Source organism: Protopterus annectens, chromosome 1.part1 (genome assembly GCF_019279795.1).
Source record: "Protopterus annectens isolate FY-2018-M chromosome 1.part1, PAN1.0, whole genome shotgun sequence".
Classification (NCBI taxonomy): Eukaryota; Metazoa; Chordata; order Ceratodontiformes; family Protopteridae; genus Protopterus; species Protopterus annectens.
This window is the reverse complement of record NC_056726.1, coordinates 580503169-580523645: the sequence shown is the minus strand read 5'-3', so window position 1 is coordinate 580523645 and position 20477 is coordinate 580503169. Positions and strand designations below refer to the sequence as shown.

General features: G+C 43.5%; 1 protein-coding gene across 1 annotated transcript in view; it reads right to left on the bottom strand.

Annotated features, from left to right (window-relative positions):
- The window catches only part of PAIP1 (poly(A) binding protein interacting protein 1), a 1589139-nt gene that overhangs the window by 1504709 nt on the left and 63953 nt on the right, over positions 1-20477 (bottom strand). The window contains exon 2 of the mRNA XM_044076930.1: positions 15493-15656. Within this exon, the coding sequence (XP_043932865.1) occupies positions 15493-15656 (164 nt within the window). The remainder of the gene's footprint in view (positions 1-15492; positions 15657-20477) is intronic.

Here is a 20477-nt window from a genome sequence, read left to right as displayed (position 1 = left end):
TCATAAAGAACCTTGCTAATGGGAGTAGAACGAATGCAACTGCCACTGAACCCAGAGCTCAAAGCATTAGATTTACCTTCTCCACCAGCAAAATTAACAAGTCCTGCACCTGTTGTCTTCAGAGATATTATACAATGCCTTAGCAAGGAAGCCACTTGTGTAGTTGTGTTCAACTGTGCCTCTATGAATTCTAGGTTTTACAGAGAAATCAAGTTTGATTTTGTCAGATTTATCATGACACTCAGGTGTTTGAAGATCTTTCCTAGATAGTTTCTGGAATGAAGCAGTCAGTGCATTGTTGGTGCAGTGAGGAGGCAATCATCTACATAAGGAAATAACTGGAATCCTTTTAGCCTTAGGTGAGCCGCTACCACTGCCAAGCATTTGGTAAACACCCAGGGGGCTGCAGTGGGTCCAAAAGGCAGTGCTCTAAACTGGCAGTGATTGGCTCCCAGCCAAAAGCACAAGTGCCTTCTGGACAGTTTGTCTATTTTGATATGAGAGTACGCATCCTGAAGATCCACAGAGCACATTCAATGGACTGAAACCTAACCATTCAGACCTTTGATTTCCTGATGAACTGATTCAGATTGCTGAGGTCTAATACAGGTCTCAGGTCCCCTGTTTTCTTTGGTACTAAAAAGAAGTGAGAATAAGTTCCAAATTCTCTTTGTTCAGTTGGGACCTCTTGAATGAATTTTGTAGAAGTTTTTGGACCTCTTGAACAGTGTACTCCCTCTGACTGGGTGGTATGTTGGGAGTTTCCTCCTGGGGCCTGGAAGAAGGGAAAAGGGAATGTAATATCCTCTGGCTATCATGTTCGGCACCCAGGTGCTTATGTTTGTCTTGGCGTCTTTGTGCAAAGATAGTCGACCCCCGATTGCCTCCAAAGCAGAACAGTCGGGCAGTGCTTCAGGATCGCTGATAGGGTCAGTCAGGAAAAGGCACCCTGAAACCCTAATTTTGCAGACCCCCTCTGCTTCTAGGATGGCGTCTGCTGTTAAAACCTCCTCCTCTGGAAGTGTGTGTCTGCGCGGGTCCTGGAAAGATCCTTGAGACTTTCTGAACCAAGGTTTCTTCCCTACTTGATTCTTTGAGAAGGTCTTCTGAGGGTAGAAAGCATGATCCCCATAGCAGACAAGATCTTCCCTTCTTGCTCACTGTGGGTTAGTGTGTTTTTCACAGACGGTCCAAACATAGAAGAACTGTCAAAAGGTTCCTTCCAGGCAAAGTGAGAGACTATCAGGCCATTCGGCAGGGAGCCACCCAAGACAAAGACAGACCTACCCTGAAAGCTACCAGGAACACAGATTCCTCAGGAGGAGGTTGGCAGGGCCAGCCACCTTTTTGCCAAAGGAGTTGCAGGATGTCTCCAAAGGAGACCACGTCAAGTGTTGACCAGTGGGATCCTTCTCCCTCAAAGTCTGTGTCCTCTAGTAAGAGACTCCCTAGGGAAGTCTATGTGCCTCCTTTTACATTTCTTCCGAGTGACCTCACCCATGGTGTGTTCTGAAGGCATATAGGAAGAAGGGGAGACTCCCTGAGGGGAAGGGGTCTGGAGGATCCTCAGTGCAGTCTGATGTATGGCAGGCACGATGGGCTCAGTGCTCACATCCGACCCTGGGAGTGAATAGATTTCTCTCTAATCCCGGAGAAAGCCCTTTCTGCAACCTGGAAGGATGATAGACCCAAGGAAACCCTCTCCCTCTGAGCCGAAGTTACCGAAGAAGAGAGAGCAGAGTCAGAGGCCTCCTGACCGAACCAGAGACCAGAGCTGTCGAGGATCAAAGTCCAAAGGGAAAACAACGGATCCCAGAAAGTCAGAGCTGAAAGCAATACTCCGGAGTCAGTGCTGACATCTCAGATCTGAGAACCGTTCTGATCAGACAAGAAAGAAGCAGGGCTGGTCAGGGATGCAGATGGAGTAAAGGAAGGGAGCTTCTTGAGATCAGACCTCAACTCTCTCTCAAGAGACCAAGGTCCTGGGTTTTCTAACCTGAGGGCGGATCAGAAAAGCAGTCTGCAAAGTAAGAGCACTCGTGGAGCCTAGATGGGACGGAGATCGCAGGACACCATCTGGAACAACACCCTGAGGTATTTCCGCATCAAACTATGTTGGCCTCAGTGAGACTTTGGGAAGTCTTGAAGAGAGACATCAAGGAAGCATGCCTGGACTTTGGTGGCATCTGAAACACTTTTGCAGGAAGACTGAAAAGACTGGTTCTATTTGGAAGGCTGGTATAAGAGTCCTAGTAGTAGGATCCAAAGGTTTCAGATCCAAAAGATGATCTCCCTGGAGTAGGAGAACTGGTAACAAGGATCAGTTCCTGATCCAGGGCCTTAGGATCAAAGCTAGACTTTGATCTACCTGGGGCCTAAGCAATAGGATCCAATGAAGGATTTTTGACACTAGGAGCCACAGCCGATAGAAAGGATTCTTTAAGAACAAACGCTTTTATGGTCGCACTCGGATCCAGGGTGGTCGGATCAGAGGGCCTGGATCTTTTCTGGCTTGGATCCAAAGACTCCCTTGAAGAAGCTGAAAGGGATCTTTTGGAACCGGCATGCTTAGAGAGGGTTTAAGCCTCTGAGGAACAGGTCACAGGCAAAAGGCCTTTCAATATTAATTTATTTTGGCGATCAACCAAGGCCTGGTAGGTTAAAGGCCACACAAAGCAAGGAATCAGTGTCCAAATGTCCTGGTCCAAAGCAATAGATGCACTTCTTGTGAGCATCTGAATTTGGTATCTTATGCCCAAGACAAGTACATCATTTAAAGGCTGTAGGTCTCTCGGCCATTACTAAAAGATGAAAACTAAGAAGAAACGTTACAAAAAAACCACAACCACCACCACTACAAAAACCCACAAACAGTAAAAAGTACAACAGATCAAACTCCAAGTTAAAAAAAAAAAAAAAAACGGGGAAAAGAGTGTCAACGGCACAAAAGGAAGGGAGAGGTCTAAAGGACCCTAATGCCCTTAAGATCTAATGCTAGGAAGGGGAGGAAAACAGAAAATAAGAAGTTATGTACCTACCGGCACTTGCTAAGCTCGAGAATCACTTTTACCAGCTCGAGGCAGCCCCATATCCCATGATGCAAGTGTAAGTACCCAGATCGTTTTTTGAACAAAGGCAATAGCACCAGGCACAAAATACTTCCCAAAGGAAGAAGAAAACTACAGATGGAAGAAGGACCAGGTCTGAATGGTCTTCAGCATAACAGTTTCTTATAACAAGGTCTGTCCAGGCCAGGGGAAGGAGGGAGTAGAGAAGACAACTAACATGGAACGTTATGGTAGTTGTCAATGCTCGCCTTTTTGCTTGATGATGGGACGCGTCCTAGCACCTCTATCCTGGGTGGCTCAATGGAACAAACTCTTGAGGACTGTAGAGCCAAAACTTGCTCTGTCCCTGGAGGCCAAGTCCAATTTGTAATGGGAAACAAAAATGTGAGAAATAGTGTCTAAAGGAAGTCTAGCTTGAAAGGCTGTAGAAGTAGCTAAGCTCCTAGTTGAATGTGCTTTAGGTTTTGAGCACAGCTGTTTTCCCTGAGTAGATAAATTTAAGAAAGCCATCTAGACAAAGTCACTTTAGAAACAGGAAGGCCTTTTTATTATCGAAACAAAAGTTGATCAGATTTTCTAAATTTTTGTTCTGTCCAAATAATATCTAAGTTGACGGTGGACATCAAGATAGTGTAGCTTTTGTTCAGCTCTATCTGAATAGTTGGGAAAAATACAGGGAGATCGATGGATCGATTCAAATTGTTCTTTGAAGCGACCTTTAGTTCTCAAAGATACTCTGTCTTTGTGAAAAACCAAATAGGGGAGCATGAAGTTCAGACACCCTCCATGTAATAGCCACTAGGAATAAAGTTTTCCAAGAAAGATATTTCAGGGAACAAGAAACAGCTGGCAAGGGGAAGAATCAAGGATGTCAGCACTAAATTTAGATCCCACTGAGGAGGAGGATTCCTGATTGGAGGCTTTAGTAGGAAAATTCCTTTCAAAAAGGCCCTGCAGAGCCTATGGGACATAATATTATGATCTGCTATACCGACATGAAAATTGGAAATAGCAGCCAATTGAACTCTGACTGTGGAAGAAGAGGAGCCTGCATGAAAAATCTCTGCTAAGAAGTCCAGGACTGCCTGAACAGGGGCAGTAAAAGGATCAATATTCTTGGCCTTAGCCCAATACCTCCTGGTAGAGGATTTTAGCGGTTACTATGATGTCTCTAACTGGGTTAGAGATCAAAGGAAGGAAGTGGAGCAACCATGCTGTGAGGTTGAGAGAAGGATTGACGGTGCAGCTGACCCGATTGGTAAATCAGAAGATCTGGCACTGGGTCCAGATGCGCTGCACCAAAAGGTGATGATGGAGGCCAAACTTGTCGAGGCCAGTAAGGGCAATGAGAATCAATTTGGCTCTCAAAGCGGTAGCTTTCTGGATAACCTGAGGGATCAGAGGAAATGGAGGAAGGCATAAAGAAGTCCCTGGGGCCAATCCTGGGTCAGAGGCTCTGGGGGATGGCCTGATGGAGGAAGAGGCAGAAGAAGTCTGGACATTTGCTGTTTTGGGGAGTAGCAAAAGATCGCAGCATGGCCCATTCCAGAAAAATCTCTTCCGCTATAGATTGCTTGAGAGACCACTCGTGAGGCATGAGAATAGCTCTGCTCAATCTGTCCGCTACAATGTTGGTTTTCCCAGGGACATGCGTTGCTACCAGAAACCGATCAGAGGAGATCGCCCATTGCCATAGTCGGACTTGGTTCGGCCATGTGTGTTGATAAACCAAAGTACAGACATTTTGGCTGTGTGGACTGCAATTGTCCCTACGGGAAGAAAGTCGTTGAGGGGCACTGCTCTCATCTCCAGGACATTTATGTGCAGATGGTACGAACCATCCTGCCCTGATAATGACCCCCACCCGATCAGGGAGGCATCCGTGGTGACAGTGGCTGGGGATCGATGGGGTACAAAGTACCTGCCTTGGTGAACCTGAGGAGATGTGATCCACCAAACAAGATGCTCTTTGCATGTCTGTGTCACCAGAATCTGGTGACGCATTGGGAGTTGTTGGTATGACCATTGTGTAAACAGCATCCACTGAAGGCATGTAGAATCGAGCCAGGGAAGAAGAGCAATGGCCGCAGCCATGAGACTTTAGAACCATTCTGGCCTGTACTTTCTTGTTGGCCAGAATGATTCTGACATGACTCTGAATGTCTGAAACTCTTTGATCTGTAAGGGTAGCTGACATCCGAACAGTGTTTAAGTTTGCGCCTATGAAGGTAATAGACTGGCAGGGCAACAAGGATGACTTTTCAAAGTTGATCGAGATGCCCAAATGAGAACAAAGGTTTATTGTGTAATCCCTGGCTTGTGTAAGCTGATGCCTGGTGGTGGCTGACAGGAGCTCAGGTGAGCCGTGACCACTGCCATGCATTTGGTGAACACTCTGGGGCTGTAGTGAGACCAAAGGGCAGGGCTCTGAACTGGAAATGACTGGACCCCAGCCGAAGCGGAGAAATCTCCTGGAGCGTCTGTGAATCTTGATGTGATATCCTGAAGATCTATTGAGCACATCCAGTTGTCCTTCTGTAAGAAGGGCAGAATTGACTGAAGAGTGACCATTCGAATCTTGTCTTCCTGACAGACTTGTTGAGTCTGCTGAGATCCAATATTGGTCTCCAGTCTCCCTTTTGGGGACCAAAAGAACCTTCTCTGAATGGTCTGTTGTAACTGGCTGAATGGCTCTTTTGCAGTAGTTTTGAGACTTCTAACTCTGCAATTTGGTGGTACATCTGGAAGGGAACTTGAGGGAAGGACTTTCCTCGAAAGGAATTATGTAACCCTTGGATATGATCGACTGTACCCATCTGTCTTGAGTGAGGGAATGCCAGGCTTCTGGGTACAGTGATAATCTTCGACTGCCTCCAAGGAGGACAGCCAACATCTGAGGGATGCTGAAAGGGCTTGTCAGAGAGAGGCTCTCTGTTTCCCTGGTTTTGGACCCCTCTGCCTCTAGGCGTCTGTTGTTGTTACCCCTCTGCCTCTAGTAAACTGACCCTGGAACCACATTTTCCCACCTTTCTGTCCTTTGGGATAAGGTCTAGAAGGGGTGGAAAACTCCTACAGCAGAAAGAGTCTTGCCGTCCTGTTCGCACCTGGTCAAAGTTTCCTTCACCTGAGGGCCAAACAAAGCTGACCCATCAAAGGGAGAATTTAAATCACATAGCCGCATCCAGGCTTGGTCCATCAGCAGCATAAGATATTAGAGGAGGAGTTTGCAATGGAATTAAGGGTTCCAATTTTCTCTTGAGCCCCTGCAGCTGTAGGATCCTGTACTACTTCACCCAGCTCTCTGGAGTCTGGTGAAGTGACATAGGTAATTCGCTGAGGAAAACCCGCCACCGCACCTATCCATGGTCCTAGAGTCCTTATTAGGAGGATGGACGGGCGGGGAAGGATCTAAGTTCCTTTTGGTGGCCACAGCCACCACCATGGCATCAGGGGACACCCTTAGTGAGGTGCTTGTCGGCAGTGATAAATTTTGAAGGCCTCTAGGGACTGGCTCTACAGAGTCAGGAGCTGCCTAACCTGCATAAGGGGAAAAGGAGAGACCACCCAGGAGGAGGAGGCGAGATCCAAGCGCCTCTAGGTATACTGACTCATCCTCAGAGGGATTGTTGGTGGGCCAGTTTCCTCTGTTTAAGGAGTTCTAGGATGTCTGAGAAGGAGACATCCTCAGAGGGGATCTAGGGGATCCCTCTGACTCATCAAAGTCAGTATCGTGACAGACAGTCTACATGTTTCCTCTTACAAGTCCTCTTCCTAGGAGGATCTCCATCAGGAGAATCTCGAAGAGGGGAAATTCCCAATGGGGAAACCTGAGGCGGAGGATCTCTGGGTCCTGTAGCAAGAGAAGTGGCAGAGATGTCAACAGTTACCATAGAGGGCGAGGCTACGGGAACAGACTGATGGCTGATACCAGTGGCCAGCACACTCTTCATCACCTCGAATGCTCCCCTCCCAGGCAGGTCCGAGAGAACCCGTTCAAGAACTAGGAACTCCAGGGACCACCGAAGTCTCTGAGGCAGATGTCGGAGCCGAGCTCGAGGCTCAGGGAAAGGGCGGCTCGACAAGGGTCGGATGCCACTCACCCCTCGGAGGAGACCATGGATCCCTCTAAGGAAGGTCTCAAGAGGAGATAAGAGTAGAGGCTGAAGGAACAGAAGGGGTATCGATCACTCCAGCGTAGCAGTAACCATTCAAGCTCTGGGGTAGAGTTGAAGGAGGAACGGGTGTGGACCAACAGTCGTCTGTTGAGACGGACTATGTAACATTTGGGCCAGTACCTGTGACTTAAGTAATCTGCTGACCACTCTCTCTAGGTCATGGTCTGAAAGTCTGGATGACCTTGAAGATCGCTCCGATGGGCTCCGTTCGAAAGAAGAGGTGAAGGAAGGAGAGACCTCTTCCTGGAATGAGCCATCGGAACCGATACTATAGATCAGCCTGGGCCTTGGAAGATTTAGCTGATTTTGGTGGAGCCGACTTCGCTTGTTGCGTCTTTCCTGCAGGACTCTCTGGCTGAAGGAATGACAAAGTCCTGCAGGTGAAGAGGCCCCAGGCAATACAGGCAAGAAGTGTGACCGTCTGTCAGAGACATCTTCTGACAGCACGAGTCACACTTCTTGAGACCCTCTCCTTTGACATGGTGCACAAAACACACACACACCAGTCAAAAATTAACTTAAATAAAATACCAAGAGGTATTCCTATAAAACAAACACACACACCCTAACAGGGAGGATGGGATGGGTAAAGTTTGACTAAAAAATTAAAAGAGACAGGGATTTTCTGTCAGAAAATGTAAATAATTAACTTATAACTAACAATTAAGGGTTTTACAAAAGGGCTTAAATATCAAAAGTGAATCACTTACCAGGAGCTGGTAAAGGAGGACCTCATAAGATCTGGGTACTTACCGCCTTGCATCATGGGATATGGGGCTGCCTCGAGCTGGTAAAAGTGACTCTCGAGCTTAGCAAGATTGACAACTTAACATCAAATATTTAAGGAGACAGATAAATTTTTCAAAAAAAAATATTTAACAGTCCTGAGACTCCAGAGCCAAGTCTGTACACAAAAGTGAGGCAAACGAGATTGGGGGAGTTAGAGAAGCTGTGTTACATTATGGAAAGAGGAAGGAGCTTGAGACTCGGAGCCCAAGTCTGGAAAAAGCGGCCAAGTCATATCTGATGTTGAATCCGAGAATCAGTGAGGAAAAATTAAAAAAAGACAACATCAGATCGAATGCTTGGTGAAACAGTGAATTGATAACCAAGTGGCCACAGTGCAGACATCTATAAGGAGGACAGTGGAGGTGCTGAGGAAGATACCCTCTTGAAAGAGAAACTAATGCCTCGGTAATGATTTGAAAGGAAAGTAGGGCAACTAGACGAAGTTTCAGCTCAAAGAGAAGAGGAAGTTAAGTGACCAATAGTAAGGGAAATGATTTAAGGGCAGAAGAAGGTGTGATCACCTGAAGTTGAGATGCAGAGTTTTGATAGTCTGAAGAGATGAAACTTGGCTTATACTTGACAAGAAAATATGTAGCAGGGGCACAAAAGTAACTAAACAGTTTTCTTTTAATTGCAAATCCTTTACCTCTACTACAGCCCCTTCATCATGAAGGCTTCATTTAGAAACTGATCTGATGATACTGTTTAGGATACCATGGAATCCTTACAAAAGAGTTTATACACAGGAGAACCTGAAGATCTCTTTATTTAGGTTCCAGAAGGGAAGGACATGGGTTCAGTAAAGGGAGAGTTTAAGTCTTGTAAATAGTAATACATCTAGTTTGGGGGACAATTATTTTATTATAAGAAATATGCTCTTTATTGAGAGTATAAGCAGAACTGTTAAAACAACGTGCCAGTGTTTAAGTTATTTTGTGCTACAAAATGTTATGAAAGTTCCAAAGTATTCTTTCAGGTATTCTCCTGGCCTCGTGGATCATCCTGTTCATTCAAGACCTTTTCAAGAGAAAACATTGGGGTTCTCTGACACTTCTTTTTGCAAGGGTTGTTCTATTTGGCCATATAAAGAGAGTGACCAACAACACAAGATTAATGGCAACAGACTGTTGCTAACACATCACCAGGGCTGTTACACCTGTGGTGTAATTTATGGTTTAAAACGTCCCTGTAATAAACAGTTTACTGGAAAGAAAAATAAGGGTGAAATTTCAAGAACTTCAGTGATATTAGGAATGCTTCAAACACTAGTTCTGCATCCCAAATTTTTTACAGTTGCAGTGTGTCACTAAAAAGTGATCTTTAATGTTTGTTTTTCATTGTCATATTCCAGGACTGTATTTGGATTTTTCAGAAGTTCTTAAACAAAAAGAAAATATACAGAATGGTACGGTTGGAATAATCTGAATATGAGATTTTTATTAGAAGTTCAATGGCTGTTTAAAAAAAACATGTCTGGGTATGTAATAATGAATTTTTTAAATTTGTCTGTTTAAGGTGTGCAATGTATGAGATACGGTTTACTATCATAAATTCGAAAGTAAAAATAAATAATGTCTTTATTTTCGAATTTATGCATCAAAAATGAACATTTTCGAATAATAGTAAACTCGAAAACAAGGGTGTATTGTCGAAAATGTCGCTTGCGACATTTACGGCGATACACAGCACGCCCACCCTTCCCATAATCACCTACCTACCTAACCGAAATGCACAGTTATGCAGGGGGGCTGCGCCCCCCTGTGCCCCCCACACCCCCCCTAACTTAATATTCCAACTCCAAGATCGCACTACAGTGAGGAAAGGGATGCATTTCCCTAACCGCACTGTACCGCGATCCCCTCCCATGAGCGAAAGTTAGAATTGCGAATGCACAGTTCATTCGCAATGCAAACCTTCGCTCATGTCACCTGCCGTAATATTAAGTATTCGAACATCTGATGTTCGAATACTTCATAGCCGTGCAAATGCACGTCGACATAATGATAGCAAACCATGAGACACATTAACCAAGAAAGTGATGAGCAGAGACTTCTTTTTTATTACTTGAGAGAGTTTTTTTTAACACAGCTTCAAAAGTGTGTTGCTGCTGCTTTCCTAAGACTCCTGATTTTGCAAAACATCTCTGCCACTGGGACAGTGTCCAATGTAGAAGGCACCAAGTCAGCAGGAGTTTCTATCTTGGCACAGCCTGAACGGTTGCTGCTGGGATTTTCAATACCAAAAGTATTTGGCACCTTTACAGTTCCTGGAGAAGGACAGTTGAGAGGCAACAAAATTTACGACACCACAGAGGAAGTATTCCCCTATGGTTCACTCTTGACCAATTTTTCCTGAACCTTAGGATCAAACATGGATGACCAGTCAAAAAAGGGCCACTCACAAAGGACACCTTGAAGTACACCTCATATACACAAAAACCTAGAAGGCTTACCATCTCAGGGTAATGTCTATTCCTGCTGACCTTGCAGTTTCATTTGTTGACTGTAGAAGAGCCACATGGAGTGCCGAATAACAGTCATAGGTGGCAACTTTGCAGAATATCTATCCAGATAGGTTGCTGGGATGCAACTTTTTCAAAAATTCAATGGTTTTCTCTAACAACTCTATTTGAAAACATGTCATGTATGAAAGATACATATCCTGATAGTGAATAAACTATATGCAAATACTTGCTTCCTCATGTTGGCTACTGCTCTAGAATCTGCATATAACAAATACCACTGAGCTCTCAAAGGGTTCCCTTTCCCTGGTTGCAGCTACTATAATCACATCAGCAAAGGGACCCTTACTCCAATGAAATACGTCTTTGAGAAGATGGAGATTCTTGCTTGGTTTCCTTGGGATGGGCTCAGCTACACCAGGTTCTCATCAAGCCCATTCCACAACTAGATTTATCATGCAGTCAGCTGGAGGGACATGGTTGCCCAAAAAGCCCTCCTAAAAGACTTCCTTGTTAACAGAAGAAGTGGCTCAACAGAAGGAAAGGATTGTGGGTAACCCTCTCCACAATCTCTGTATCTCATTTCAGGCTTGAACAGATTCCAGAATTACTGACGCAGATGAGAGCCTTGCTTGTTGACCAATTCTCCTCTTGACAAGGAAATTCTCTTGTACCTGCTCTTCCTCGGGAAACTCAGAGTAGGCTTGTCTAAGTGCGCAAAGCAAAACGTATTCTAATCAAAGAGTGGGATCTACAATAACTTTTCAGAGCAGACTTTCCACGAGATGTGGAAGGCAAAGCAAAAGCTCCAAAGTTAGATGAATTACTGGAAGGAGCACAGGTAGAAGGTGTACATATACATATAATATACAAGGAAAGTTTTGCCGGATTATACTCTTCAAAAAGTTGCCCACCAAGGCTGAAGCCATTGGCGCCGTGCTAGTCAGTGTCATGACAGACCGTGACTCAGAGATAGTAAGTGCCAAGACACCAGCCACAACACTTGACACCAAAGGTAAAGGTGGTTGGCACTAAAAGATAACAACAGCAATGAACTGCCCCAAGGGAAAGTATTCTGAACCCATAACTGAAATGCCGGTCTCAGCCTCATGGTGTCTAGTGGTCCTCAAAACCACAGAATTTGGTGTTGAAAGCACCGTTACCAAAGGGTTGGTGCCAATGGAAGATGGCCTCTGCTGTTGATGTGGAAGATGCAGGAATATATCTTTGTTCCAAGATATTGGTTCTTCTCTAGTCGCCCTAGATACTCAAGGGCAAGAGAGGGCACCCTACTCAATCTGTGCCCCTGTAGAGCCTTTTTTAGGGAAGGTCCAAAGGACAAAACCACCACCATAACAGATACAAGCATGCAAAATCTGAAGGTAATGCTACTCAATGCTAGAAGTCTAAACCTCAAAATGCACTCTCTCGAGGCACTTCTAAAAATGGAGAACCTTGATATCTGTGCAGTAACTGAGACCTGGTTCAAGGCTCCAGAGAGCACCCCTGCAATACCAGGCTACAACTTTTACCACACTTTTTGGCTACAAAACCAAGACCGAAACACTAAAGTTGGAGGGGTGTCCATATTTACCAAGGATTCTCACACCTCCAGGCTAGTTGCCCAACACAATGCATATGAAATTCTCCAGGTGCAACTAACACTAGGTAAGACTGCAATCCAAATTGCAGCTTGCTACAGATCCCCCACCATGTCCCAAGATTCTCACTACACCTTTCTAAACATACTGGAAAATATTAAGATACAACCAAACACCCTAATACTGGGTGATTTCAACTACCCTGCCATTAACTGGGAAAACTACTCGGGTACAAACTCCTTTTCCCAACGGTCCTTGGAATTCATAAATTCCAACGCCCTGGATCAACTAATCCATTGTCCCAACAGGGGCTCCAATATCCTAGACCGGGTCATTACCAACATGAGAGATAGATGCTCATCACCAGTGGTCACCTCCTCATTGGTCAGATTTGACCATAGCAAATCACCCTTGACATCCACATCCCACCCCCACCCTCCAGTAAGGAAACTTCCTTAAAAAAATTATCCAAAGCCAACTTTATGCTACTGAAGTCAGAAGTGACAAACTTCATGACACCCATGCAGATGGGATTTGAATGACTGCAGAATCCTACACTAAGGCACTATGTGAGCACATCCACTCGTGCATAAATCGTGTCATCCCAAATAGAGCCAAGATGCTCTCCTCCAAAAAAAAAAGGAAGCCAATCTGGTGGTCCCCTGCTCTAAACAAACTATACAACAGAAGGAAGAAACTGTTGCAGAAAAGAGAAAAATCCCAGGATGCAAAACACTCCCTCACCAGCCTCAGTAAGAAGCTGAGATCCCTCATAAAATCTTCAAAAGCTAGTTACGAAAATAAAATTGCCAAAGATTCCAAAGACAACCACAAGGCATTCTATAGTTATGTCAAGAATCTAAATGGCAATGCTCAGATCTGCTGTGAGCTTCAACAGAATGGCATTAAATATACTGATCCCAAGCACATGACATTAAATATACTGATCCCAAGGATATTGTCAATATCCTGGCAGATCGATTTGATGCCAACTTCACCCCCCCTCACCCCCTAAAGGGCCCATCTCAATACCAAAAGATTGCCAAATTCCGGTAATCACGGCCACACAGGTAGAAACCGCATTCTCCAAAGATAAGAATACAGCATCTATGGGACCAGATGACATCCCAGGCTGTGTACTACATGAACTACAAAATGAACCGGCACCTCACCTAAGTGTCATGTTTAATCATAGCCTTAACTCAGGCTTCGTGCCCACCGAGTAGCACACAGCTACAGTTATCCCACTCCACAAGAGGGGATCCACCTTGGATCTCAGGAACTACCGTCCCATCAGTCTGATGAGCCTGATCTGCAAGGGCATGGAACGCATTATCATGGAACTTATAAAGAAAAACAGTGGCAACCTTCAAACACTGGACCCCCCCAGTTTGGGTTTGTGAAGGGCCGATCTTGTCTCCTGAACATGACTGACTTCTTCGAATCAGTCTCCAGAGCTGTGGACGAGGGTAAGGCAGTTCACACAGCCTATCTGGACCTCGTCAAGGACTTCAACACCATCCCCCAATCTGGAATCACAGATAAACTTACTAAGCTGGGCATAAATCCCTACATCACTCGATGGGTTGCCAACTGGCTTACTGACAGAACCCAGACTGTAAAGTAGCAGACTCCTAATCCAGCTCCAGACAAGTGGAGTACCTCAGGGTTCAGTCCTGGGATCACTCTTGTTTGGCATCTACTTCTCTGAAGTACAGACCAACACTAAGGGACTCTGGCTAACAAAATTTGCAGATGACTGCAAACCGGGAGCCATTAGTGAATCCTCAAATTATGTGGATATTCTACAAAAGTGCCTTACAGAAACAGATGCCTGGTGCCAGAGCCATGGGCTCAAATTAATGCCAAGAAATGTATAGTTATCCCCTTTGGAAAAAAACATGTACCCATGAATTACCACTTGGGTGGCAGGACACTAAACATCGAAAGTGTGATGAGAGACTTAGAGACACAGGTGGACAGTGGATTCACTTTTGATAACCACATCGCCACAACAGTCAGGAAATCCTTCTATGTGGCACACCTCATCACTAAGGGCTTTTCATCCAGAAAACAGGAGGTAATTGTCCCACTGTACTCATCCCTCATTAGACCCATTATAGAGTACAATGCCCAGTTTGGTATGTACCTCACAAGACATCTGCAACAGCTGGAAAGGCCACAAATACCTCACTAAAAAAATCACAGGCCTAAAGCAGATGCCTTATGTGGACAGTCTAAAAAACTCCAGCTATACTCTGTGGCATATAGTCTATTCAGAGGCGATCTCTGCTTAACATACAAGGCCAGGTCAAACCCTGAGCTGTTGGACATGCTCCACTTAAAGAAATCCCAATCCCTCAGAGCCACACGCTCCAGGGATCTAAACTTGGTCATCACAATGAACAAACCATGCTGGAGGGACAGGTTCCTGACCCAGAGACTCCCCATACTCTGGAACAGACTGCCCATACATGTCAAGCAGAGCGCCTCCTTGGCCCTCTTCAAAAGGAACCTTGATGACTGGATGGGAGACAGGAAATTCACCCCAGGGATCATGTCAGTCGCCCTGCTAGACAGGGGTCCTGATAAGTAAATACTGTGGGAAGAAATATCCAGGGAATTGTCATGGCTAGGCTTGTACAGGCCCTAGGGCCGATAGGTTCACAGGCTGGTACTAGGCTATGAACCTAAAGTCCTCATCATCCTGTCCCAATCCAAATGTGAAGAGGGGCTCTAAACAGACTTTGCGGACCTTACATATACAAGAGAGAAGAATGAGAATCCAAATCTCTAGTTACCTCATTATCCAAGGAGAAGCTGGCCTCTCCCCTCACAGGAAGGTCAGATGCGGCAGTCTATGTAGTACCCCTTATAATGACTATCATGTTCGGCAAGCTATTTTTTGTACTTTTCTCATATATAACAGCTCATAGCATTAACCTCCTGGGCTAAGGAGCTTTGTCCTGGGTTTGATTTTCCTTTACTCCACTTGCAAACAGTGCAGCTCTGAGCAAGACACACCCAGAAACTGCTTCTGGGTCACCCCTTGAGAAACAGAGACTCGCATCCAGTAGACTTAACCAGTTAACAAAAACAAAAATAAATAACTAATGAAAAAGGCTGACAAAATATCAGTCTGTAATACCTTGTATATTGAAGGGCTTTGCCACCCCTCACCACGCGGTAGGCTTAAAGTACCTTCTCTCAACTATCATTTCAAAAATCCAGTATCCTTTAGTACGTCTAAATTAGGGTCAAATAGCTGCATTTAAAATATGATGCACAAATAGCGAAGTACCTCAAGTCTGAAAAGTACAAATGAGAGCATCCATACAAAACTGGAGAACAACTCTATAATTCAAGTCCTTACAAAAAAAAGGTATATAAATACTTACTGCACTTGATTGGTAATTCTGTGGGTAAAATTCTGGTGCGTTCACAGAAAGCTGCGACTGCTGTGACGAACAATCTGTTTTTTGAGTTTTAACCACAGCTGCACTGTAGGCATTTGTTGTAAACTTATCTTGTGTTCCACGAGGATCTTCTAATTTTCTGCTGTCTAGACAGAAATTCACAGCAAACTAAATATTATACAGTTTTCGACAGTTGCATTTAAAAAAAAAAACAAGCTAAACAAAGTACACTAAACTTGTGTGTGCTCGACAAAATGTCAGATCTATGAGAAGGCGTCAGTTACAGAAGACCTCTTCTCACAGATCTATTTACTCATTACACCAGAGTGATGCCTTCAGGTGCATCTGCAGTCAACTCCAAATGATACCTCTAAGCGTCAAATATTGCTTGTTCATATTTGCATCAATAATTCCAAAACCATGCTATGTACAAGGTTTTAAAAGATTTTGTCAAAGCTTACACAACAGCAAACTCAAACATATTAATATCTGACCTCTGCTAGTACAGGTAAATAAGATATTAACTGTTGTTTTTATGACATTAATTTATGGTAAATAAGATATTAACTGTTGTTTTTATGACATTAACTGTTGTTTTTATGACATTAATTTATATATATATAATTTTCACATTTTTCTAAATATCTCAACAACCAAGTAACACAGGCACAACTTCTTAGCTTCATATGAAAGCTCTCAGATAGATGAATAACAAACTCCTGACAGTATGTGTGAAACTTGAGTGGTGGCTGAGATATTGTAAGTTGTTCACAAAATATTACAAATGTAATAGTTCCTGTGTTTACCGTTACTTATAAAAGTTGGTTTAAGACCTAGAACCTAAAGAATACTACCACTATAAAAATAGTTTGCGATGAAAAGTTTTCCATTTATACTTCTTTCATAATCCCTATGGTTCCCAAGATATGAACATCTGTTTGAAATTTGAGAACATAATTTGATTCTATCAAAAGGCTTAGGCTCCGCTCATTGGAAGTTACAGTGCAAACTTCCAATGATCACAATTCTATGTTCAGACTTTCAGCTTCGCAAAGACGGATCAAACATGCGTACACACATTAAGATTTCTGAGGAAAGTTAATGACACTGCCCAATAACTGCAAAAGGAAACTCGTTAACCATGGGAGGCTCAGCCTTTTTTTTCAGGCTGCCAGGTCTGGTATCAATTCCCTTAGTAGTGCACCGCAAGCTAACACTTTCAAAAAGAAAGGACCACATATGACGTCCCTACTCTGGGCCAGTAATCAAGGAGCCTGTATCCTCACCACTGACACTGGAGAGGGACGTTCCCTTGGAAGAAAATGGATAAACTCAGTATTTCTAGGTGCAGACCTCTCAGCATCAAGCACAATTCCCTTAAGAGCACACAGGGAACAGTCACCCCAAGGTTTGGATTTCTTTACATCTGTCTCCCTCCAGGGCCACAATAAAGGCTCCCCACTAGCACAGCTATAGGGTTAAGTCCTTCAATTGAATGTTAAAGCCAAGTCATCCAGCACTCTCTCTGTGAAACCAGTGCTTTGTGTCCCTGCAGCAAGCAGCTCACACACACATACACACACATGCGCGTGTGAGAAAGGCTGGCACAGATTTTCCCACTGTGCCCCCTTCTGCCTAGATTATAAGGCAGTTAATACTGCCACCAGACATGACAATGCTAACTATCTAATACTCTTGCAAGTGTACCTAGATATACTGAGTGAAATTAATATTAATACAAATGTTGACCAAACAGCCAGGCTTCAGGAGAGGCCACGGTGTCACCAACAGATGCAAGTACTCTCAAAGATTAAAATATTCTGTAAAGGACCAGCCACAATGAAACGTTTAAATATATTTAATAATAATACATAACAGAATGTGAAAATATGAAATATCTATTTACAGTAAACACAAACGTTTCAGTCACAGGAAATAATAAAAATACCACGGCTTGAAAGATTCACACAGTTACAGAAAAACAATACTTAAATATTTTCACTACATTTTCCTGACTAGTCTAGAGAATTACTGTTCCTACTTACTTAATGAGCAAGGCAAGATGAAGTAGGTGAGAGATGCTTCTATGTCAGGTTCCAAGAAACAGACTGCCTTAAGACTTCTATATCACCCAATATTAAAGCATAATTTCTGTAAAGAATGACATACATCTGGTCATCTGACTTATGGTTTCTTTGCAACCCCCCCATTACTAGAAACTGGCAGGATTTAGCACCTACATGGCAATAAAACACACACAAGAGCATTGCTCAGATCTGGTGCAGCTTCTCAAAATCATAAAACAATTACAAACTTCCATTCCTCCTACAAAGACTAACAAACCATGCTTCTTACAGACATTGCGTCTCTAGCTTCATTCAAAACTGTTGAGATAACATCTTTATGGCCTAGGCCCAGTAATTTAATTTCTTACTATTTTCCAAAGTTATCTGGAGTTGAACTTAACCTCTTCTCTTCCAGTATCCTCGGTTAACATATATTTATTTAATTCAGTTACAATACAGTCAAGACCCACTGCTGGTACATTTTTAACACAAGCGACTTTACAAATCTATTTTCAACACAAACGTCTGTACAAATCAGTTTGATATTCAAAGATAATTATTTACTAAATTCCAGCTAGCTGTGATGGCATATGTTACACATCCACTGCCCTACTTCTCCTGGCATAGCTGGCAATACCACACACTGTCACACCATATAAGACAACCTTTGCCTGGTCTAAAAATTAACTCTAACACATCTGTAAGACATATGTCAATTCAACAAGCCTTTGCAAGCAGTTTTAAATATTTGAACTCTGAATTTTAAAATAAAGCAATGACACACCTTTTCAAATTGTTTGACATGACTTGATCAAAGTCTACATAATGCAACATCATATTCAATAATGGACTGGAACAGTGAGGTGTAATGGGATAACAATAATCTCCCCAGAATGACTAGGCATGCCCTTAAAAAAAGACTGAAGGCTGTGACTTTGTTCCTGCACTAGGCAAATCAACAGCTGATGATGCAGTGCAGAATAAAGGGGTTGCTGCACTCTTGAGTGCGTTGCCTTTGGGATGAGACATTAAACTGCGCCTCTGACCTGCTCAAGTTGGTGGTAGCTCAGGTGGATGTAGCAGATCCCATGGCACCTATCGAAAAGAGTAAGGGAAGTTCCCCGATGCCTTGGCAAAATTTCCCACAGTAATAAAAATTACGAAGTCAGATCTCCCCTGAAGATGGGGCACAAGCCTAATGGGACTAACCTGATCAAAGGTTAAATAAAATAAAATAAATAATGCTCTACAGGAATTTAAGTATATGCATTATCCTTTTCGCCAAATTTCTAAAGTACATAATAACTGACAATGAAGATGAAATATTTTCTATTACAACAGATGTGTAGTTTTTGTTGACCACTTTAAGGAACATTGCTATTTTCCATTACCCAGTCTGCAGTACTCACCATGTTGGTAATTCAGAATCCATTTACTATCTTTACACCTGACAACAGCCCAAAAAAGTACTGCGGAATAATCCTCTGCGGGATAACACTGGTAACCATATCATATCATGACAGCCAGATACTTCCTTCCCACAGTAGTAGCACAGGCTTGTGTCCTTGAATTATAGCAATTTGCACATCTCCCATCACAAACCTCTTAATGATAACTTGTAATCTGTTGTACATTTTTAAAAGGTAATGAGTTATGTGGCAATCTAAAAACAAGTTGCTACCTTTACAAAACAAATTAACAGTTTACAAGCTGTCCCCCCGTGCAGTGTCCCCTTTAGCTAGGTAACTGGAGCAGCTGTTTCCTCCACTGCGCGTTCCTAAAGCTCAGTCACCCACCACCACTGCAACTTATGCCCTGTTTTTTCACCAGTGTTTTATCTACTAAACTATAACTGGATTTAAAATTCAAGGGTTTAATGAGGCAATTACTGCTGTGCATGGAATACTTAAACAAGATCAATAAAAGCAGCATGCTCTGCATGGATCTGAAGTGCTGCTGTTTCTCTTAAAAGAGTACCACAAGTCTTAAAAGGCAAGATCTGCCCTTAAACTCACACTGCTACATATCTACTAAAAATACGTCTCTGTTCTAGTTTGGCAAGTTCCGAAACAACACTACACAATTTTACAAAGAATACTGGTCAGACTGAACGGTCTGATTTTTGGGTCAGATATGAAGCCAAACACACCTACACCCTGTAAACTGGTATCTATACTGCCTGGTGCCACATACTTGCATTTTGACCAAAGTAAAAAAGAGAACCTCCCAAGTACTTTGGACAAATAGAAATGATAGCTATACACTTATCACAATGGCAAGTAACCTCTAGGACTTAGGCCACAGGCACTAGGACCCACTAGCTGATAAAAACAGCCTGTTTATCACTCAGCTTTCCCTTCTCACTATGTGCCACTCCTTTTCCACTGGGCCTGCTGACTATCAAGCCTCCTTGATTAGCCTCAACTGCATTTTTCACAACAATGCGGAGGGTGGGGGAGTGGTCACTGAGGCAACCATGGAGGTTATTTGCATGGTAACTATACAATGAAAACATTTTTAATTTATCGACTAACTTCTTTCCCGGGTATAGGGGACATGCAATCTGCATCAGTGTGGGTGCCAATACACATTCCTAAGTAACGGCATGCTCCTGTCCATCTGCCTGATATGACTACTGCTAATTAGCTGCTTGGAGAGCACCAATGTCACAGATCATCTCCTTCCTCTACAGGAATGCTACAACCTGTAGCCAACTCTACCTCCAGGTGACCAGAGTTCAATTAGTGACTCAGGCACTTCATGCTGCTGCTGGCAAAGAAGCAGAGCTGGCCATGGGCTGTAGCAGTTCTGTAAAGAAAGGAGGAGACTCCTCAATCTGGGGACATGTGTACAGTTTGCATAGCTACCAACTAGCAGTAGCTATCATCAAGTAAGTGCAAA